This window comes from Cervus canadensis, chromosome 31 (assembly GCF_019320065.1).
Source record: "Cervus canadensis isolate Bull #8, Minnesota chromosome 31, ASM1932006v1, whole genome shotgun sequence".
In the NCBI taxonomy this organism is placed as follows: Eukaryota; Metazoa; Chordata; class Mammalia; order Artiodactyla; family Cervidae; genus Cervus; species Cervus canadensis.
Window position 1 is genome coordinate 12584531 of NC_057416.1, and position 24295 is coordinate 12608825.

The 24295-nt window shown below is 42.6% G+C and overlaps 1 protein-coding gene across 7 annotated transcripts in view; it reads left to right on the forward strand.

Annotated features, from left to right (window-relative positions):
• The window catches only part of TENM3 (teneurin transmembrane protein 3), a 621736-nt gene that overhangs the window by 575210 nt on the left and 22231 nt on the right, over positions 1-24295 (forward strand). For all 7 annotated transcript variants that reach the window (XM_043454043.1, XM_043454046.1, XM_043454048.1 and 4 more), the window contains 3 exons: positions 545-699; positions 1486-2360; positions 18964-19139. In XM_043454043.1, the coding sequence (XP_043309978.1) occupies positions 545-699; positions 1486-2360; positions 18964-19139 (1206 nt within the window). The remainder of the gene's footprint in view (positions 1-544; positions 700-1485; positions 2361-18963; positions 19140-24295) is intronic.

Here is a 24295-nt window from a genome sequence, read left to right on the forward strand (position 1 = left end):
ATGTATTATGCCATTCATTACAGTGTTTTTCAGTTTGAGCCTTTTTTTTTTTTTTTCATTATAGCTAGAGACTGTTATGTGAACACGGACTGGAAAGAAGTATTTGTTGTGCTGAATTATTCATCCTAGCAGATTTCATTCTAACAAGGTCAACAAGTTCAACAAAACACTAACCTTGCCTTAGATCTATTTTTGTTAGAATAGTTACTCTAAGTTCAGCATAGCAGAATTTGACCTGTTTCCATAATTTATAGACAGCAACACTATATGGTGTTTATATTTTAAACACACGTACTACCCATATGATCCACATGCCAAGTACAGATTCTTACAAATTTTGGTTCTTTATTACATTTTACATTGATTTGTAATGTTTAAAAAAAATGCCTGTGTTGGATTTTTTTCTAATGTGTTGGCAATCTGCAGTCTTACCTCCTGTCTACTGCCCATGTTATTGATGTTAAATGTTGAGTTTAATGATGGGTGTGAGCATTTAATTAAATCATTTTTGAAAGATTACTAACAGGTCCTCTCTTGGATACAGGAATGGCAGTTGATAAAAATGGATTAATCTACTTTGTTGATGGAACAATGATCAGAAAAGTTGATCAGAATGGAATCATATCAACTCTCCTGGGCTCTAACGATCTGACTTCAGCCAGACCTTTAACCTGTGATACTAGCATGCACATCAGCCAGGTAGTGAAAACGTTGCCCACAGTGTCTGTTTTTCTTCTGAGTGACTTGATTTAGTGTCCATACACTGCGATAACATCATCGTAAACCACGTGCGTCATGGCGGCCGACCTTGTGATAAAGCGCGTGTATTGATAATGTGTCTCCGGAGCTAATACAAAGTTATTTTCTTCTCCAGTTCTGCATTTGAAGAATTCAATGAAATACAGGACAATTATCACTAAGAAATGCTAATCATTTGTAATAAAATACCATTAAAGCAGCAGCATGCAGATATTCCAAGAAGAACAAAACCGCTTAAATCTCTAAGCTTGTGATTGCGTGAGGTCCTTAAGTAGTAGAGAGAACCCCCCCTAAGATTAGTCCTCAGGGACTTCTGTTAAGAATTAGAAACTTTACTATTGGCCTGATTGAAAATACAGGAGAACACTAATGTATTCATAACCTAGAAAGCCCCAGCATTTGGTGCTTATTACTGCTGAAAGGAACTGTGTTCATATCTCACTGATATCTATTAACTCACTACTTAGAGGTTCATTTGCTACTTAGCTATAATCTGCAAAATCTTTCAGTGAGCTGCATTTTTAAATAAAATGTTATTTCTTCCATTTGTCTCCACTCCAAACGTTTACATTTATTTCACTGTATATGTTTTAAAAACAATTTTAAAACTGTTTATCAAAGTAACGGTCATTTCCCTAAACAATCTAATTTACTTTCCTGGCAAATGACCCACATCTCAGCAACTGACTAACCAGACCATTTCTTTTCTTTTTTTTCTTAACTCAGGTACGTCTGGAATGGCCCACTGACCTAGCCATTAACCCAATGGACAACTCCATTTATGTCCTGGATAATAATGTAGTTTTACAGATCACTGAGAACCGGCAAGTGCGCATTGCCGCTGGGCGGCCCATGCATTGCCAGGTGCCAGGGGTGGAATATTCCGTGGGCAAGCATGCAGTGCAGACGACCCTGGAGTCCGCCACTGCCATTGCTGTGTCCTACAGTGGGGTCCTGTACATCACGGAAACCGACGAAAAGAAGATTAACCGGATTCGGCAAGTCACCACCGATGGGGAGATCTCCCTGGTCGCCGGGATACCATCGGAGTGTGACTGCAAAAACGATGCCAACTGCGACTGCTACCAGAGCGGAGATGGCTATGCCAAAGATGCCAAACTGAGCGCTCCGTCCTCCCTCGCCGCCTCCCCGGATGGTACCCTGTACATCGCAGACCTGGGGAACATTCGGATCCGGGCGGTGTCAAAGAACAAGCCTTTGCTTAACTCTATGAACTTCTACGAAGTTGCCTCGCCAACTGACCAAGAACTCTACATCTTTGACATCAATGGCACTCACCAGTACACCGTCAGTTTGGTCACTGGCGATTACCTGTTCAACTTCAGCTACAGCAACGAGAACGACATTACCGCTGTGACTGACAGTAACGGCAACACCCTGAGGGTCAGACGGGACCCGAATCGCATGCCAGTCCGAGTGGTGTCTCCAGATAACCAGGTGATATGGTTGACCATAGGGACAAATGGATGCTTGAAAAGCATGACCGCTCAAGGACTAGAACTAGTTTTGTTTACTTACCATGGCAACAGCGGCCTTTTAGCCACTAAAAGCGATGAAACTGGATGGACAACATTTTTTGAGTAAGTATATCAAAATTCTACTCTGATTATAAATACTGTGATATAATAATATAATGTAAGATAATAACAGTATGATCCTTTTTCTGCCCTTTTTGCAGGGGGAGGGGCGGTTATTGAAGTATAGTTGGTTTACAATGTGTGTTTCAGGGCAAAGTGATTCAGTTGTGTGTGTATATATACACACATATATATTCCTTTTCAGATTCTTCTCCATTATAGGTTATTACAAGATATTGAATATAGTTTCCTGTACTATACAGTAGGTCCTTGTTTATCTGTTTTATATATAGTAGTGTGTATAATAATAGTATAAGCTTAAGGGCAAGTGAGATCCAGGTTTTGGGAGGACCTGAAACTTCTATAAGTTGGGGATCCCTTTTTCTGGAGAAAGAAGACAAAATTAGGGTCAGGGCCTTGGAAGGGACTCAGGCAAGTGGGGAGCCCTGAAGCTTAAGTTTCATGACCATCAAGGTCAATCTACCTCTGCTTAAAGATTAATGTTTTGCTTCATATAGACCTAATATTATATTAGCAGCAAACTTTCATGGAAACATACTTCAGTCTTGGTTTTAGGCATACACTTTTGGGGTTTATATTTACCCATGTGCTAAAGCTGGCTATGTTAGCTGTCACTGAAGGAAAACTTTTTTTTTTTTTCTTCAAACTTTTAACTTTTCATTTTGTGTTGAGTAAGGGCTTCCTTGATAGTTCAGTTGGTAAAGAATCCACCTGCAATGCAGGAGATTCCAAGTTCAATTCCTGGGCCGGGAAGATCTGCTAGAGAAGGGATAGGCTACCTACTCCAGTGTTCTTGGGCTTCCCTTATGGCTCAGCTGGTAAAGAATCCGCCTGCAATGCAGGAGACCTGGGTTCAATCCCTGGGTTGGGAAGATCCCCTGGAGAAGGGAAAGGTTACCCACTCCAGTATTCTGGCCTGGAGAAGTCCATGGACTGTAGTCCATGCGGTCACAAAGAGTCTGACACAACTGAGCAGCTTTCACTCATAGCCGGTTAACAATGTTGTGGGAGTGTTCCAATTGAACCGTGAAGGGACTCAGCCATGCGTACACATGCATCCATGCATGCATGCTAAGTCGCTTCAGTTGTGTCTGACTCTGCGACCCTATGTATTGTCGCCCACCAGGCTCATCCATTCTCCCCCAAACTGCCCTCCCATCCAGGCTGGCACATAACATTGAGCAGAGTTGCTTATACAGTAGGTCCTTGTTGGTCATCCATTTTGAATGTAGCAGTATGCACATGATCTTCCCAAACTCCCTTGAAGGGAAACTTTAAAAACATTTGCAATGAACTTGGCTGATTCCATCAGTACCACATATAGAAAGGCTTAACTTTTTTTAAACGTTTCATTTTGTATTGAGGTAGAGCCAGTTAGCATTGTTGTGACAGTATCAGGTGAATAGCCTGGTTCTATGGCTGAGGGATTCAGCCATACATAGACATGTATCGATTCTCCCCCAAACACCCCTCCCATTCAGACTGAGACAGGCTGAGCTTCTCACCATTGGTTATTGGAGAATCTGAACTCCACTGAAAAGAGCCTTACCACTAAATGCAAATCAGAAATAGCTGGTCACTCTAAAAGCATAAAAGACGCATCCAGCCAGGCCATTCTACTAAATTTGTGGAGGAATGGCCCAGCCAATGTGCTCTTTGAACAGTCACATTTCATGGGCTTTGTAAAATCACTTTCCATTACTTGTTCATTCCACTGACATTGCACAAAGCATAAGGGGAAATTAGACGTGCAGAGATGGCATGTTGACAAATGCAAAATAGTCCTAGAAATGAATATCAAGGTCCTTAGTATGACTTCTACAATGAAATGCTGGAGCAAATGTACTTTCTGTAGGAACACACCTCTAAAATTATAATAAAAGTCAGTAGAAAAAAATGATCCAATATACAAATATTTTCCATGCAACTTTTCTGGAATAGAACCTGCACATTAGGCTTAGTTCTCCTGTAGCTTGGATCGCTTTTCTTTTTTGACAGATTCCCTTTTAATAAAATGAATGTTCCTCAGCAGCCTGATTTTGTCAGAGGAACAAACCTTTTCAATTGAATTACATTAAAATTCTGTCCTTAACATTCCTTTTGCTCATTTTGGGATCGCAATAGGAAAGGAATAAATTGGAAGTTAATGGCAAGCACTTCCTTTGCAGCGTTTTCAAAGTGATAGCAGGCTGTATTGCCAAAGAGACGAAAGAAGAGTATGCTAAAAGTGCCCCCATCGGATGAGACTGGGCGGGAGAGCTGCTCTGATGATAAGATCTTCAGGAAATGATGGTGGCATTGGTAGGGTTTTGGTTTAGTTAAAAGCAGGGGGGAAAATAGAGAAATAAGTTTTTAGTACAGTCTAGGACTCAGCCTCTGCACTGTGGGCCATTTTTGAATGTGTTCTTATTTGTTCCTGGGAATTGACAATGCACAGAAGTTCGTCACATGGGTTACTACTGACTGAACTGCTGCAACACATATACAGGCTCACCAATGACCTAGGCTGACAAATGGGTATACTCCATTTGTGGAGTTGATGTGGGATAGGATAAACAAATTTGGAGGGACTTCCTTGGTAGTCTAGAGCTTAAGACTGCAGACTTCCAATGTAGGGGGGGTGTGGGTTTGATCCCCGGTCAGGAAACTAGCATCCCACATGCTGTGTGGCATGGTCAAAAAATAAATCAAAAGCAGTGTTTCTATTAATTTTCCTCTAGATGTTTACAGCAAAGACAAGATTAAAACATTTTCAAGAAATATTTATGCAGCCTGCAAAACAGTGTATTACAAGACAGGAAAAAAAACAGCACTTAACCTAAATAATTCAGAACCATTATATCAGAATGAAAAAGGATTTTTTTCTTATATATAATTATAATAATATAATCATAGCATAATTATATAGTCTTATAATTTAGCTGTGAATGAGGAAGGGCCCACCCTTTTAAATGTGAGAAACTGTAAAACACATTTCTCCGATACTTTGGAGGATTCCTTGGTATTTGTCATTATTAGTGAGCTGGCAGATTCCAGAATCCTAGTTCATGTCTGTAATACTTCCCCTCATATTCTGATAGTACCACAAGTCTAATTTAGACCTTATAAGGGATGTGGTTGTTCAATAGCTAAGTCATGTCTGACTCTTTACAACCCCATGCGCATACCAGGTTTCTCTGTCCTTCACTATCTCCTGGAGGTTGCTTAAATCCCTGTCCATTGGGTCAGTGATGCCATCCAACCATCTCATCCTCAGTTGCCCCCTTCTTCTCCTTCCCCCAGTCTCTCCCAGCATCAGGGTCTTTTCCAGCGAGTCGGCTCTTTGCATCAGATGGCCAAAATCTTAGAGCTTCAGCATCAGTCCTCCCAATCAATATTCAGGGTTGATTTCTTTTAGGACTGGCTGGTTTGATCTCCTTGCAGTCGAAGGGACTCTCAAGAGCCTTCTTGAGCATCACAGTTCAAGAGCATCTGTTCTTCGGTTCTCAGCCTTCTTTATGGTCCACCTCTCACATCCATATATGACTACTGGAAAAAACATAGCTTTGACTATATAGACTTTTGTCAGCAAAGTGATGTCTCTGCTTTTTAATACACTGTCTTGGTTTGTCATAGTTTTTCTTCCAAGGAGCAAGTGTCTTCTAATTTCATGGCTGCAGTCACTGTCCACAGTGCTTTTGGAGCCTAAGAAAATAAAAAATAAATGTCATTGTTTCCATTTTTTCTCCATCTATTTACCGTGAAGTGATGGGACTAGATGGCATGATCTTGGTTTTTGAATGTTGAGTTTTAAGCCAGCTTTTCCACTCTCATCTTTCACCTTTATCAAGAGTCTCTTTAGTTCCTCTTCACTTTCTGCCACAAGGGTGGTATCATCTCCATATCTGAGGTTATTGATATTTCTCCCGGTGGCCTTGATTCCAGCTTGAGCTTCATCCAGCCCGGCATTTCACATGATGCACTCTGCATAGAATTTAAATAAGCAGGGTGACAATATACAACCTTGACGTACTCCTTTCCCAATTTGGAAACAGTTCATTGTTCCATGTCCAGTTCTAACTGTTGTTAAAGATGTGGTTGATGAGCATTTCTTTATAGAGAAGAGTCTGATAAAACCTATAGCTGGCTCCACTGGAAGTGCATGCGTGTGTGCTAAGTTGCTTCAGTGGTGTCCAACTCTTTGCAACCCCATGGACTCCTCTGTCCATGGGATTTTCCAGGTAAAAATACTGGAGTAGTTTGCTATGCCTTCTTCCAGGGAATCTTATTGACCCAGGGATGGAACCTGCACCTCTTAAGTCGCGTGCATTGGCAGGCAAGTTCGTTACCACTAGTGCTACCAGGGAAGCCCTCCATTGGAAGAGTATCATGTAAATGTTTGCTTTCTGAAATAGTTCAGACCTTTCCATACCAATAGTTAATGCTGAAAATATTAACACTTCTCCCTTTTGTTGTTGATTTTTTAAGAATGTATTTACCTTTTATTACATATTTACTGTCTTTTGTTTTATAAAATAAGGACTTCCTCAGTTGACCTCATTATTAAATAATTAACAAAAAATTAAGACTCCATATTGATAACACTTTCTTCTGAAATGCTGGGGGTGAAGAGTTGAAAACAGAGAATGTTTCCCATGCAAATACTGTTAAAGTATACTGCTGCACCTGATACAGGAAGAATGGCTCCAGGAAAATAAAACCCAATTCTAAACTTGAAATTCTTCACCATTATAATAGAGTGACTTTTTAGGGTTCACAGGGACTTTCCAAAGCAAAAGAACTTTCATTTCAGAAACTGGAGGTACTACTGTCTTCTTCTGGGCAGCAGTTTCTCTCCATGTTATTTGTTCTTTTTGTATCCCTACCATGATTCCTTATAGAAGTGGCCAGTATTCTTAGACACAGTACAGATGGTCTGGTAGGAAGACAACAGCAGGTGTCAGGTCATTGATAATCCAGCTCTGAGATCCCTGAATTAGACTAATATGTGTCATGAACAGAAGACTTCTTCATCGCTGATGAATAAACCCTCTTTCCTCAGACCTCCTCTTCTGTTGACTTGCTGTCCATCTAGCTTTGGGGTCGCCTTGTCTGGGGACCCTGTGATAAGCCTGGTTACCCCTTCACTTAGTGTTAGGGATTCTTCTATACTGTTCTTCATATGATTTTAAAACAATTATCCCATGTTATATTTCCTTAGCTGGAGTAATTCCAGGGAGACCCAAAAGATCTTCTACTGGAAATGTATTATTTAAAAAGTTCATAGCCAGAGCGAGACCTCACTTCTTACACTCGAATGCACACAAAAGCAGACCGAGTGTATTGAGTTGGGCAATAGAATAAATTATTTAATAGCTAATGGCATTTCACAGCTCTCTGCTTGCTTACGCCATGAAACACAAACCGTGTGGGTGTATCTGGAGGCACTCTGTCAGGTTAGAGAAGACAACGTGGGGGAAAAAACTCTGAGTTCTGGCTGATATGTACATGCACACCGCCAAGTTGGTGGCAGTTTTCTGTCTTGGGACTTTGAATATTTGGAGCTTTAAATATGAGGGGTTGACTCTGTGGTCTGTCGTGAGTTCTACTCAGATTCAAGGAGCAAATAAATGAGTCTCCACTCTTCCATGTTTATGTAGGTATATATGGGTCTCCAGCCTCTCATTCAGGTGCTTTATCATCCCTCTTTCAAGCTTAGCAATTTCAGAACGAGCGTCTCAGTTCATTTCTTTATAATGAACATAACTCTGCTCATGCAGACCCACGGCTGCCACTGACATCAGTTCTGATCGTCCCGGAGAAGTTGGAGAAGGGAATCTCAGAGGAGAGAGAGGCGGTGTAAATAATACCTGGACTTCATGTCCAAAGTAGTGTCCAGACAGCGCAGATAACCTAGGAAAACTTGCGGGTGATTATTCCAGATCAGAAAGGATGAATCTGGTCTCATTGACAGCGTTGTTGTTGTTCAGTCGCTGAGTCGCGTCTGACTCTTTGTGACCCCGTGGACTGCAGCATGCCAGGCTTCCCTGTCCTTCATCATCTCCCGGGGTTTGCTCAAACTCATCTCCATTGAGTCAGTGATGCCATCCAACCATCTCATCCTCTTTTGTCCCCTCCTCCTCCTGCCTTCAATCTTTCCCAGCCTCAAGGTCTCTTCCAGTGAGTTGGCTCTTCACATCAGGTGGCCAGAGTATTGGAGCTTCAGCATCAGTCCTTCCAGTGAACATTCAGGATTGATTTCCTTTAGGATTGACTGGTTTGATCTCCCTGCAGTCCAAGGGATTCTCAAGAGTCTTCTCCAACACCATAGTTCAAAAGCATCAATTCTTCCATGCTCAGCCTTCTTTATGGTCCAACTCTCGCCCCCATGCATGACTGTGGGAAAAACCACAGCTTTGACTAGATGGACCTGTGTCAGCAAAGTAATGTCTCTGCTTTTAAATATACTGTCTAGGTTGGTCATAGCTTTTCTTCCAAGGAGCAAGCGTCTTTTAATTTCATGGCTGCAGTCACTGTCCACAGTGATTTTGGAGCCCAAGAAAATAAAGTCTGTAAACTGTTTCCATTGTTTCCCCATCTATTTGCCATGAACTGAGGGACCAGATGCCATGATCTTGATTTTTGAATGTTGAGTTTTAAGCCAGTTTTTTCACTCTCCTCTTTCACTTTCATCAAGAGGCTCTTTAGTTCTTTGCTTTCTGCCATAAGGGAGGTGTCCTCTGTGTATCTGAGGTTATTGATATTTCTCCCAGCATTGACAGTGAATCACATCTAAATAGCCAGACATCTGCGTCAGTCTGTATTCTCCTGATGTGTGTGTGTGTGTGACAGTAATAGCTCATGATGTTAGAAGAATTATAGAGCCATCTTCCTTGGAACAAACTGAGAGAATAACCTTTCCCTTGGTAGGCGTCTTGACTTCCAACCCTAAAAACTCAAACACTGAAACCACATTTCATTGCTATTTCTGTCCAAAACTGCATGAGCAACAAAGCTGCCCCCTTTACAAACACATCTCTAAAAATGGTACCCAATTCCTTTTCTTTTTTTTCTTTTTTTTTTTTTTTCAATTCCTTTTCTTTATTTTCCTTTTTCTTACTTTCCTCATGGAAAAAAGCATTTACTGCATTAAGTGTGATTTTAAGAGATTTAATCAGCAGATCACTTAAATTCATGGGGAAATGTTATGGTTGATTTCCATTTTTTGCTATTTTAATTGTTTAATAATTTTACTTTAAATTTTTAACCAGAATGGTTAGTCCCAGTGACATCAGTAAAAAAAAAAAAAGAAAAAGAAAATGTGTAGACAATTGAATAATTGTACATTTTTGTACATTTCAAACATTAACCCTTTAAATCTTTGTCCATTTCAAACATTAACCCAAACACTACTATTGCTACAAAGGCAATACTTTTTACTAACACTTGATTCAGTATTAGTCTTCTGCAGTCTAGTTTAAATAAATCATTCATTCTGTCCAGGTTTCAAAGCAGAAAGAGAAATGGAGAAATTGTGTGTTATTCAGATTATTTGAGAAAATCCTAGAAAAATTAAAAAACAGATTAATCTGTCAGATTTTTTTCAGCCTATCTCACAATATATATAATAATAGAAAAAATGTTCCATATTTCCTCACTATAATTTGCAGTGTATCGATAGGGGCAAGCCTACATTAACTCTTTTGGTGCATTTTATCTAGGGAATTAATGTTCAGTTGCTCCATAATGGTTCAGGTAAATCAGTTCAGTTCAGTTCAGTCGCTCAGTCATGTCCGACTCCTTGCAACCCCATGAATCACAGCACGCCAGGCCTCCCTGTCCATCACAGACTCTCGGAGTTTACTCAAACTCATGCCCATCGAGTCGGTGATGCCATCCAGCCATCTCATCCTCTATCATCCCCTTCTCCTCCTGCCCTCAATCCCTCCCAGCATCAGGGTCTTTTCCAACGAATCAACTCTTTGCATGACGTGGCCAAAGTATTGGAGTTTCAGCTTCAACATCAGTCCTTCCAATAAACACCCAGGACTTACCTCCTTTAGGATGGACTGGTTGGATCTCTTTGCAGTCCAAGAGACTCTCAAGAGTCTTCTCCAACACCACAGTTCAAAACCATTAATTTTTCAGAGCTCAGCTTTCTTCACAGTCCAACTTTCACATCCATACATGACCACTGGAAAAACCATAGCCTTGACCAGACGGACCTTTGTTGGCAAAGTAATGTCTCTGCTTTTTAATATGCTATCTAGGTTGGTCATAACTTTCCTTCCAAGGAGTAAGTGTCTTTTAATTTCATGGCTGCAGTCACCATCTGCAGTGATTTTGGAGCCCAATAAAATAAAGTCTGACACTGTTTCCACTGTCTCCCCATCTATTTCCCATGAGGTAATGGGACCAGATGCCATGATCTTAGTTTTCTGAATGTTGAGCTTTAAACCAACTTCTTCACTCTCCTCTTTCACTTTCGTCAAGAGGCTTTTTAGTTACTCTTCACTTTCTGCCATAAGGGTGGTGTCATCTACATATCTGAGGTTATTGATATTTCTCCCAGCAATCTTGATTCCAGTTTGTGCTTCCTCCAGCCCAGCATTTCTCATGATGTACTCTGCATATAAGTTAAAAAAGCAGGGTGACAATATACAGCCTTGACATATTCCTTTTCCTATTTGGAACCAGTCTGTTGTTCCATGTCCAGTTCTAACTGTTGCTTCCTGACCTGCATACAGGTTTCTCAAGACACAGGTCAGGTGGTCTGGTATTCCCATCTCCTTCAGAATTTTCCACAGTTTATTGTGATTCACACAGTCGAAGGCTTTGGCGTAGTCAATAAAGCAGAAATAGGTGTTTTTCTGGAACTCTCTTGCCAGGTAAATACAGCTTCTCAAAAGTGTCGAATTCCTTCCTTAAACTAATTACATAGCTGTCTAAACTGGATGATCCGATAGCATCCTATCTGGGTATGTCAGCAACTTCCCTTATAGGGTGATCGTCAGATGATTTACTCTCAGACCAAGTTACATACTCCAGCCATTTTAAAGCTGTTGTTTGATAACAGGGCAAAAAACCTACACAGTGACAACCAGTGAAAGGAAACTTTAAATTATTTTACAATCCCAGAACTGAAGATGGACAGTTGGTGTTTTCCAGAGACTGTCCGGCGTCTCTGACTCATTCCGAGGATATCAAAATAAAAGCAAGCTCAGCCTCCCTCCCTCCTGGCTCCCCTCACTTCTCAGCCTCCCAGAGGAGGCCCCTTGCCTGGGTTCCAGGATCTTGGTTTCAGAATGTCTCGAGGCATCAAAGCAAGCTAATATGGACACTGTTCTCTTCTGTGCTCTGCCCCATGGTTGGGGGAGAAGACCTAGGAAGGAGATAAGATGATTGGGGATAGCATCATCTCTGACTCCTCTTAGCATCCCTCTCTTAAAAACACACATACTTCCAAACAGATTTCCTGGACCTCAGTCCATCCCAAGATTCAGCCAGTCTAGTGGTTCTTAAAGTTGCTATTGTTCAGTTGCTCAGTCGTGTCTGACTCTTTGCAACCCCGTGGACTGCAGCACGCCAGGATTCCCTGTCCTTCACTGTCTCCCAGAGTTTGTTCAGACTCATGTCCATGGAGCCGATCATGCCATCGACTTAAAGTGAGACCCTCAGAGGTACGAAGCAAGGTGAGCAAGCCAAGGTGGAGTGTTCCAGGCCAGAGTCAAACATTTACTCGGGAGGCAGAGCGTGGCAGGCTTTAGAAAGAACTTGCAGCTCAGAGTAACAGGAGCACAGAGGATGTGTGGAAGTAGAGAGGAGATCCTAGTTCTGATGCGGCAGGGCTTATACTAACCACCTGGCAGTCAGGACTCCCATAGAGGAGTTTTCCCCAGGGAAGCACAGTGCTCCATCTGACAACAACATAAGGATGGACTGAACGTAGAAAAGTAGGAGGCTGAAAAAAAGGGGGAGAGGGGAGTTAGGAGACAGTAAATCTAATTGAGTGGTGAAGCTCTGACCCACAGTTGGGCACAGAAATTTCAGAGAAAGAGGTAGGTTAGTCATCAGGAAATGAAATACAGCTTGAGGACTTAATGCATGAGGGGAGGGAAAAGAAAATCCTCTAACCTGGTGAGCAAGTGGGTAGGAAATACAGAGAAGATGCAGGATGGTAGAGAAAGATGAGCTCTGATTTGGAAATTATGATTTGAGGAACCGTAGTCCAACCCTGCGTGTGGTCAGAAATGGCCGGTGAGAACTCAGGGTGAGGGACTTCCCTGGTGGCCCAGTGGCTGGGACCCCGAGCTCCCAATGCAGGGGCCCGGGTTTGATCCTAGGTCAGGGAACTAGATCCTGCATGCTCCAACTAAGACCCGGTGCAGCCAACTAAATAATAAAGAAAGAAAAGGAACTCTGGGTGAGTCAGTTGTAGAGATGTGGGCACAGGGGCTGTGGGGAAAACGGAGCAACAAGTGTGAATGAAATCCCACTGGGAAGATCTGGTTAGGGCGGGAAAAGTGTGAATATATGAATTTACAGACATGATCCTCCTAGCACTTGAGACAAAATTCATGTGAAATAATCTCTTTTGGTGTTTTTCTTATCTTGCGTCTTCCCCGTTATTTTTGGCAATCTGCATATAGTTAGGTTACCAGATGAACCCATGATTTAGAAGCTAGTTGATTGTTCTGCTTCCCATGATAATGGGAGCATTTTGCATTTTCTCTTCAAAACCTGATTTTTTGAGGATTGCTCACCGACAACATTTGCTCTTGAATTCAAAGAAATTATCATTTGCCTGTGAGACATTGATAAAATATATAAACCTCAAGTTCATTCCCAGAATACTGAAATGTGAATTCTTCGGGATGTGCGTGTTATAAATCACAGGATGGCTGTTAGGATTCAGTCCACCACAAGAAGTTTTAAGTGAGGTTCTGGTTTTGCTGTTTGCCTATGTCCTTCATCAGAAATGCAGATCCAGGAATGATTTGTATATATGCTTTTGTTATGATACGTACGGTTGATAATTGTGTTCTCCTTTACTGCAGTGACAGAGAAGTTATTACAGATTAGCATTGTGAAAAAAGAATTGCCATACAGATGGCAAGACTGGAGGGATTTTTTGTTTTGTTTTACTGGCTGTTAAATGATGAAAGGAAACTGAAACCAAAGGAACTCTGATAGATGGGAGGAAAAAATTCTTCCTCTGTGTCATGGGGACAGTGGAAAAGACAGGTTGATTAAGTCCTTCTTGGAAGTCCTTTCTGTGACTGGTGGCTCAGAATTTTGAGCAAGTGGCGAAGAATCCGCCTGCAATGCAGGAGATGCAAGTTTGGTCCCTGAGTCATGAAGATCCCCTGGAGGAGGGTATGGCTACCCACTCCAGTATTCTTGTCTGGAGAATCCCGCGGACAGAGGAGTCTAAAGGGCTCCAGTCCATAGGGTTGCAAAGAGTTGGACACAACTGAAGCTTCTTAGCACACTCACATGGGGCTTCATGCCCTGGGCATGCAGGATCTTAGTTCCCTGAGCAGGGATTGAACCCTTGCCCCTTACATTGGAAGCACAGAGTCTTAACCACTGGATTCCCCGGGAAGTTGCCCCCACACCCAAACACCTTTTTGTTTGTGTGTGTGGTTTTTTTTAATGTTGATTTTTGTTTGTTTAAGTTTTTGAGGACTTTGTTTCCACCTGAATGTATATGCAGTATTAACAGTCTATGGGTCTTAGTTGGTGACAGTCTTAGTCAATGTCTGGCTCAGCTGAAGAACCGCTAGGGATGTTTGAGCAGAGAAGTGTTACCCTCGGGAGCAGGGGCATGGCACAGCTTAGAAGGTGGATTTGGTAACCATGGGTGTGGGGAGAGGCAGTAAAACCAACTTTTGCAATCTAGGGCGGCTGTGGGAGTGGAAAGATACGTGCAAGGCATTATGAAGGCAAAGGAAAGTGTCGGGAACTTCTCGTCTATAAGGGGGTATGAGAGAGAGGATTTCACATCAGGATGGAAGTCAGCATCTTCAACTGAGATGGTCTGAGCCTCTGGCTTTCCAGGGCATTTGTTGAGAATCCTGCTGTTAAGGAAACTTAAAAAGAGATTTAAAAATATACCACAAAGGCTAAAACAGCAAGTCTAGGCAAAAACGCAATCAAAATTAAAGATGAACAAATAAAGAAGCCTCAACGCAGGGCAGCCCATCAGTGAAGGAGCAGGAGGTCATGGGGAGCCTGAGGGAGTTTGTCTTTTCCAGCGAGGGGCTGTTGTCAAGAGGGGTCAACCGGGAGCAAAAAGGAATGTGCTGTGTGATGAATCTGAAGCTACGAGGTTGCGGCCAAGAGTGGAAGGGGTGCGGGGCATGAAAGTGATGTTCCAGTCAGATTCCCTGGAGCCTGAAGCGTTGCGATTTCAAAAGCTCATAAAAGAAAACCGTGTCTCAAATCTACAAGCAAGGCAGGCTAGCTCACGAGCGAGGCCAGGCAGCATTCTGGAGCGCCACAACGCTGCACAGGGCAGAGACTGTGTCCAGAGGCATGTATTTGATGAGAAGGCCCCCTTAGAACCTGGGATCAAAGCTTTTCGGAGGACGGCCGGACATCGGCTGTTGCATTGGTTTTCTGCTTTTGCTAAAGATGGGATCAGCTGCCCCATCTGACAGGTGTCTTATTCTCCCTCCCTCCCTCATCCAGGGTCCCTTGGTAATTCCAATGTCTGCCATCCATCTTGTTTCACTTCTGTTGTCCTAGCTGCAAATCCATGCAAAAATTCTCACGGATCCACAGTGAAATGGGGAAAAAAATACATAATGAGGGAGAGAATGTGTTCATAAAGCTTTACTTTTCCTTGTCAAGAATGGTCTCCCCCTGAAGTTAGGTCTTTTCTCCCTGCTGCGTGGCTAAATGGCCTCTCTTTATGAAAGGATGCTGGGAACAGGTGAAGAATTTTCAAAACCCTCTGTTGGTCCCCAATCTTATTTTTTTGTCTTGATTTGTGAAATTGTCGAGTCTGGGGAGGAGTCCCTGAGTGACCTGTCACCCCACCCCTGGGCTCCTTTAAGCTTGATTAAAGCCTTGCTTCATCGCAGTCCCCAGTGGTGACACCTGTCCAGGGCCTGCCTCCATCATCTCATGGCCCCTACCTGGACCCTCTGCTTCAGCGGGCTCTTCCATGCCCCTGACTTCAGAGCCTGTCCTTCCTCACGCCTCCACACTCTCTCCCTGGCTGTTTTCTTGGCTGGTCTATGTCCCGTGCCTTCCTTATCTTCCCATCTAAATCCACGTCTATTTCAAGGCCCAGCATAGGTCCCCACCTTGACGTGGCGCTTGCCTGCCACTCCAGCAGGACCTCACACCATCACCTGCTCTGATGCTCTTCGTACCCACAGATTCCCTCATGCTGTAACTTGCCTACAAGCTTATTTGGAAACTGGTAGGTGACCAGCGGGGTAGATGCTCTAAGGGTCCTTCAGGAATGGCAGCTTTCCTGGCCGGCCCCGTGCGAGCCCTTCAGCCCTCTGAGTGCCTCACTTTTTACGTGCAGCCCCTCGTCTGAAAGCACAAACTCAGGACTTGCGGGGCTACACTGTGGAGCTGGGCCACTGAGGTACCAGCTTAACCCTCTGGCCTTCTAACCGCACTGCCTACAAAGGCTACTTGTGGCTTTATTTCCCAAAGAACCAGAGGCAAACAGGCGAGCGTCTGAACACGCAGCGCCCCGTGCTCGAAGACGGCGCGCTCAGCATCCTGTGATTGGAAATGCCTGCCCAGCAGGACGGGGACCGCGGGGTTGGCCAGTGAAAGAGCAGCGGCGAGGATGGGAGAAATGCTTTCCGCGGGAGAAGGGTGACAGGCCCGCTGTAGATTGAATGGAGCTAGAAAACAAACCAGCAAAGGGCCAGTGAGTGACAGCGGCGGGAATGAACCAGCAGAGTGCTGGCAGGTGGCATCATCTGTATGAAGCTGTTGTTCTCCACTCCGTCAAGCACTGTGATTTACAGACGGGCTCGGGGACCTGGGTCCAGTGCTTGGAAGCTCCAGGCGTGGGCCCGTCGTGAGATGCAGAGAGAGAGCCTGATCAAATCACCTGACCACATCAGATTTTCATTTGTCCGTCTGTAAAATGGGAAGGGAGGCAAGGGCTGATGAAGTACTGAATTGCCTTTTATATAGGAGGATGCAAAAGGATGTCCATTTCTTTTTAAATCTTTTCTGTGGCTTTTTCCTTCCTGTTTTATTGACACATAATGGACAGACAGCACTGTTTAAGGTATATAGCACAGTGATTTAACTTACGTACGTCATGAAATGAATATCACAGTCAGTTTGGTGAACATTCATCATCTCTCATAGATAAAACATTAAAGAAATAGAAAAATTTTGACTTGTGTTGCGAACTCTTGGGATGTACTCTCTTTATATATTTTATATATATATATGTTTTATATATGTTATAAACATGTTATAAACATGTTTTATATGTTTATATGTTATGTGTTTTATAAACATGTGTATATGTTTTATATATATAACATACAGCAGTTTAATTATTGGAGAAGGAAATGACAACCCACTCCAGTATTCTTGAAATCCCACGGACAGAGGAGCCTGGCAGGGTATAGTCCATGGGGTCGCGGAAGAGTCAGACATGACTTAGCAACTAAACAACAATAGTGTTCATTGTATTTATCTGGTTGTACGTTGCATCTCTGGTACTTATTTACCTTAGGGTGTTAATTTCTATAAAAACACAGTAACTTTTTCTTCATCTTATCCTGTGAGAAACATAAAGCAATGCAAGAATTATGTCGTGGTTAACATTGCACTTTAGGCTGGTATGATCAGTAATTCTATAAACCTAGGCTTATTTGTTTCTTCAAAAGTAATAATGTCTTCAGAAAAAAAAAGTAATGACAGCAATAAGCCCTGTTGAGTTTCTTTCATTGATGCCTTAATCTGCTAGGGGCATTTGGGTTGCTGGGGAAGAGAAGGAGTCTCGTTTTTTATTTCAGCTCTGCCTTTTGTGGGTCCAAACAATGATTACACTTAATGGTGCATTTTCTTTCTCTCTGTCTCTCCATCACCCGCCTCCTCTCCTGAGTGCCCGTTCCTGCCGCTGGCGAAGCAGCAAGGCAGATTGTCAGATCAAGTCAGTCAAACCCCTGATCTGACTGATACTGTCCCCACAGAATTAATGGGGCCTGAACGGACGTCCCTCTCTCTCCTCCCAACTTTCCACCTTCCTGTCTCCACCATGACACTGTCCTTGCTGAATGCTCTCCCTCAAATACCTAGATGCTGCTCCTAATTCCCAACTGCATTTCTTGAAGTGATGCTATCAAAACCCACTATCCTTTTATTTCAAAATGACATTTAGTACTTTTTATCTACCCCCCTCTCCTGTTGCCCCATGCTTACACCTTTTACTATTCTGTCTTCACTTTTCCCCTCTCCTGGTGACTTCTGTCTCTCACTATTAAGATTCTTTCATCTCCTAGTTCTGCATCCGGTCTTATTTTCAGTAGGGCGTGGTTCAGCACTCCATTTCTTAGATCTTTTGTTAATGAAGCAACTTTAGTGTAAATAAGAAACCCTATCATAAATGCATTTTTGTCCCAGGGAAGTCCCTGTTTTCTCATTCAATATTTGCTGCCCGCTCCCCCCCACCCCGCCCCCTGCCTTTCTTTAAAGCACACTGTCATTTTTGAAATTTTCTCTGGTGCTGCCACCAGTAGAAAAGTCACCTCCCAAAATCAATATGTTAGTAAAATGTTATATCTCTAATGCATAGTTGTGATTATAGGATAGCTTTTTAAGGTACATCCTAACATTTAAATTATAAGTTCCTCCTTATATATATGCTAAGAAAGAGTTAGTGTATAATAAATAGTCATTAAATGTCAGGAAGTATCACATCTCATTTCAGTAAACATAATGAATCATCATTCAAAACACCACCATTCCTGTAATGTCAGTATAGACTAGATTATCACCACCCCCGCCGACATTTAAGTCCCAGTGTACCATTATGAAGTATGTCGATCACTGAAAAATAAAGTCTTTTTAAAAATCTTTATTATACTGATTTGTTAAAGGTGTCTCAAGGTACTGAAGGAATATCTTTACATATGCAAATACATAACATGAATGTATATATACTGTTTTACAAAGTTATAGATATAATTTTTTTCATATCGCACTGCCATAGACTGCGTAAGTTAGTAAAACCTTCAAACAGGATATAACATCGAATTAAATCTACTTTGTAGAAAATATGGAGGAATACTAAGAAATTTAATATCACCAAACATGTTCCCTTTGAAACAGCAAATTAGATGTGCAGGAGGATTTTGGTCACACTTCAAAGAAAAATGTGCTGAGGTGGAGAGCTGTCTGTTTACTCTCCCTCTCACCAGCATGGCTTTTGTATGTTAAACAGGCTTCTGATGACTTCAAAGCACGTTTGAAGTCCTCACTCAGCACAGCTCCTGCACAAAGACAAACGTGCTTCCAAACGTGTGCAGCTAATATTGCCGCCAAGTCTCTTGTGAGTAAGAAGCATCTGCGGTTGCCCGTTTACCACCCAGTTCATTCCTCTCTCATTCAGCTACGACAGCGAAGGTCGTCTGACCAATGTGACATTTCCAACCGGCGTGGTCACCAACCTCCATGGAGACATGGACAAGGCGATCACAGTGGACATCGAGTCGTCCAGCCGAGAAGAAGATGTCAGCATCACTTCAAATCTGTCCTCCATTGACTCGTTCTACACCATGGTTCAAGGTAAGCATGAAAGCAGAGCTTTCAACGGCCCTGTTTAAAACACCGCTGGCACCAAAGTAGCATGTGGCTGTCCCCCTCCCTCCCCGCGCTTTTTCTAAGATGAACTTAGGAAAGGGAAGGTGGACATGTAAACCTCTAGAGATAAGGAGGAGAAGCCTCATATCTACAGGTAATGTTTATTTAGTGACATAAGGGCTTCCCAGGTAGAGCAGTGAAAGAACCTGCCTTCCAATACAGGGATGCAAAAGACCCAGGTTCAATCCCAGGGTCAGGAAGATCCCCTGGAGAAGGAAACCACAACCCCCTCTAGTATTCTTGTCTGGAAAAACCCATGGACAGAGTAGCCTGGTGGGCTATGGTCAGTCCAGTTCAGTTCAGTCTCTCAATCATGTCCAACTCTTTGCAACCCCATGAACCACAGCATACCAGGCCTCCCTGTCTATCACCAGCTCCCAGAGTTTACCCAAACTCATGTCCATAGAGTCAGTGATGCCATCCAGCCATCTCATCCTCTGTCGTCCCCTTCTCCTTCTGCCCCTAATTCCTCCCAGCGTCAGGGTCTTTTCAAATGAGTCAGCTCTATGCATCAGGTGGCCAAAGTATTGGAGTTTCAGCTTCAGCATGAGTCCTTCCAATGAACATTCAGGACTGATTTCCTTTAGGATGAACTGGTTGGACCTCCTTGCAGTCCACGGGACCCTCAAGAGTCTTCTCCAACACCGCAATTCAAAAGCATCAGTTCTTCAGCACTCAGCTTTCTTTACAGTCCAACTCTCACATCCATACATGACTACTGGAAAAACCATAGCCTTGACTAGACGGACTTTTTTGGGCAAAGTAATGTGTCTGCTTTTTAATATGCTGTCTAGGTTGGTCATAACTTTCCTTCCAAGGACCAAACATCTTTTAATTTCATTGTTGCAGTCACCATCTGCAGTGATTTTGGAGCCCAAAAATATAAAGTCAGGCACTGTTTCCACCATTTCCCCATCTATTTGCCATGAAGTGATGGGACTGGATGCCGTGATCTTAGTCTTCTGAATGTTGAGCTTTAAGCCAACTTTTTCACTTTCCTCTTTCACTTTCATCAAGAGGCTCTTTAGCTCTTCTTCACTTTCTGCCATAAGGGTGGTGTCATCTGCATATCTGAGGTTATTGATATTTCTCCCGGCAATCTTGATTCCAGCTTGTGATTCCTCCAGTCCAGCGTTTCTCATGATGTACTCTGCATGTAAGTTAAATAAGCAGGGTAACGATAGACAGCCTTGACGTACTCCTTTTCCTATGTGGAACCAGTCTGTTGTTCCATGTCCAGTTCTAACTATTGCTTCCTGACCTGCATACAAATTTCTCAAGAGGCAAGTCAGGTGGACTGGTATTGTGGTCCACGCAGTCAAAGGGTTTGGCATAGTCAATAAAGCAGAAATAGATGTTTTTCTGGAACTCTCTTGCTTTTTCAATGATCCAACAGATGTTGGTAATTTGATGTCTGGTTCCTCTGCCTTTTCTAAAAGCAGCTTCAACATCTGGAGATTCATGGTTCACGTATTGCTGAAGCCTACCTTGGAGAATTTTGAGCATTATTTTCCTAGTGTGTGAGATGAGTGCAACTATGTGGTAGTTTGAGCATTCTTTGGCATTGCCTTTCTTTGGGAGTGGAATGAAACTGACCTTTTCCAGTCCCAGGGCCACTGCTGAGTTCTTCAAATTTGCTGGCATATTGAGGGCAGCACTTTCACAGCATCATCTTTTAGGATTTGAAATAGTTCAACTGGAATTACATCACCTCCACCAGCTTTGTTCGTAGTGATGCTTCCTAAGGCCCACTTGACTTCACATTCCAGGATGTCTGGTTCTAGGTGAATGATCACACCATCGTGATTATCTGGGTCGTGAAGATCTTTTTTGTACAGTTCTTCTGTGTATTCTTGCCACCTCTTCCTAACATCTTCTGCTTCTGTTAGGCCCATACAATTTCCATACTTTATTGAGCCCATCTTTGCCTTAAATGTTCCCTTGGTATCTCTAATTTTCTTGAAGAGATCTCCAGTCTTTCCCATTCTATTGTTTTCCTCTATTTCTTTGCACTGATCACTGAGAAAGGCTTTCTTATCTCCCCTTGGTATTCTTTGGAACTCTGCATTCAAATGGATATATCTTTCCTTTTCTCCTTTGCCTTTGGGCTTCCTTTTCACAGCTATTTGTAAGGCCTCCTCAGACAGCCATTTTGCTTTTTTGCATTTCTTTTTCTTGGGGATGGTCTTGATCCCTGCCTCCTATACAATGTCATGAACCTCCATCCATAGTTCATCAGACACTCTGTCTGATCTGGTCTGTCAGATCTAGTCCCTTAAATCTATTTCTCACTTCCATTGTATAATCATAAGGGATTTGATTTAGGTCATACCTGAATGGTCTAGTGGTTTTCCCCATTTTCTTCAACTTAAGTCTGAATTTGGCAATAAGGAGTTCATGATCTGAGCCCCAGTCGGCTCCCAGTCTTGTTTTTGCCGACTGTATAGAGCTTCTGTATCTTTGGCTGCAAAGAATATAATCAATCTGACTTTGGTGTTGGCCATCTGGTGATGTCCGTGTGTAGAGTCTTCTCTTGTGTTGGAAGAGGGTGTTTACTATGACCAGTGCATTCTCTTCGCAAAACTCTGTTAGCCTTTGCCCTGCTTCATTCTGTACTCAAGCCCAAATTTGCCTGTCACTCCAGGTGTTTCTTGACTTCCTACTTTTGTATTCCACTCCTCTATAATGAAAAGGACATCTTTCGTCGGTGTTAGTTCTAAAAGGTCTTGTAGGTCTTCATAGAACCGTTCAACTTCAGCTTTTTCAGCATTACTGATGGGGACACAGACTTGGATTACCATGATATTGAATGGTTTGCCTTGGAAATGAACAGAGATCATTCTGTCATTTTTGAGATTGCATCCAAGTACTGTATTTCAGACTCTTTTGTTGACTATGATGGCTACTCCATTCCTTCTATGGGATTCTTGCCCACAGTAGTAGATATAATGGTCATCTGAGTTAAATTCACCCATTCCCGTCCATTTTAGTTCACTGATTCCTAAAATGTCTATGTTCACTCTTGCCATCTCCTGTTTGACCACTTCCAATGTGCCTTGATTCATGGACCTAACATTCCAGGTTCCTATGCAATATTGCTCTTTACAGCATCAGACCTTGCTTCTGTCACCAGTCACATCCACAACTGGGTGGTGTTTTTACTTTGGCTCCATCCACAGTCTTGTCTAACTCAGTGAAACTAAGCCATGCTGTGTGGGGCCACCCAAGACGGACGGGTCATGGTGGAGAGGTCTGACACAATGTGGTCCACTGGAGAAGGGAATGGCAAACCACTTCAGAATTCTTGCCTTGAGAACTCCATGAACAGTATGAAAAGGCAAAAAATAGGACACTGAAAGATGAACTCCCCAGGTCGGTAGGTGCCCAATATGCTACAGTCCACAGGGTTACAGAGAGTCCATGGAGGAATACTAAGAAATCTAATTTAAAAGAGTCAGACATGATTGAGCACACACACACATGTATTTAAAATCTTATGCTATCTAAATATTTCTGTTAACCTGTTTCTTTCCCATTTAATAAGTTAATTCTCACTCTCCACTTGTCTCATCAATCCCTTTTTGCATCAGCGTCACTAGCCATGGAAGGACAGCAGCGTAAGGCCAAGCACTTTCTGAATCCATGCGTGATGCAGTCTTTGAATCCATTTCTCATGCCATCACTGGAAATTTATACCAAATTCCAAGTATTTATGTAACACCTGGGCGTTCCATGTTTTCATTCACTGTATGGGCTTCCCTGGGGCTCAGATGGTAAAGAATCTGCCTGCAGTGCAGGAGACATGGGTTTAATCCCTGGGTCAGGAGGATTCCCCTGGAGAAGGAAATAGCAGCCCACTCCAGTATTCTTGCCTGGAGAATCCCATGGACAGAGGAGCCTGGTAGGCTTCAGTCCGTGGGGTCACAGAGTCAGACATGACTGAGCGACTAACACTTATCCCTTTCATGTAGGCATAAACATTCAATATCTCCATGATAGAGCCTCCCACCATATTCCTTTTTGATGTAATCTTCAGGAAGCCCATTTACAATGACCGCTGCAACTGTGAGGTCATTGCTCTAAGACTAATTGTTGAATCTGAGTTACACTTCAGATTATGGCTAGATTTACTTCCAGCTTGGGAAGATTCCCCTGGAGAAGGAAATGGCAACCCACTCCAGTATCCTTGCCTGGAAAATCTCATGGACAGAGGAGCCTGGTAGGCTGCAGTCCATGGGGGTCACAAAGACTTGGACACAACTCAGTGACTAACACACGTACATAATATTTTATAGACTTGTGTTGCTGCTGTTTTTTTCTTTAACCACACCTCCTGGCTTGTAGGATCTTACTCCCTCCACCAGGGATCAAACCCAGGCGCCTTGCAATGGAAACACAGTGTCCTAACCACTGGACCACCAGGGAGTTTGAGTTAAACGTCTTTGACTTTTTTTTTTTTTAACCAGTTCTGTCAGGTAATCTCTACAGTCATCTAAAATTACTGTTGCTTGAACTTATTGCTTCCCCAAATGGTCCTATATTTAATATTAAAATTCTTTAGTTAAAGTCCATAACCTATAATATGAGAGGGTGTTTTATACAAAATATAAGGTGACTGCCTTTTTTTAAGTCAGTTTCAGGGGGAAATAGCTCCTTATATATTTTTGGTGTGGAAAGCATAGATATTAAATCTTTTCAAAATATCTTTAACAAAGGATAGATATAAAGATGGGTGTAGGAAGGGGTGTCTCATAAGACCTTGAAGGTGACACACAGACTCCTAAAAGAACCCATATTATTTGGTTCTTTGAAAAACATTTGCTGCACATTCCATAGAGGTTGAACCTTCCTCTGTTTTGTCAGGCACATGAGAAAAATCTACTAAAGTGGAGAAGGACTTTAATATTCAGCCAAACCTGTTACATCCGGAGTTCCCAGGTTTTTTGGCATCAGGGACCAGTTTCGTGGAAGACAGTTTTTTCCCCAGACTGAGGGTGGGGGATGGTTCAGAGATGATTCAAGAGCACTACATTTATTGTACACTTGACTTCTATTATTACATCAGCTCCACCTCAGATCAT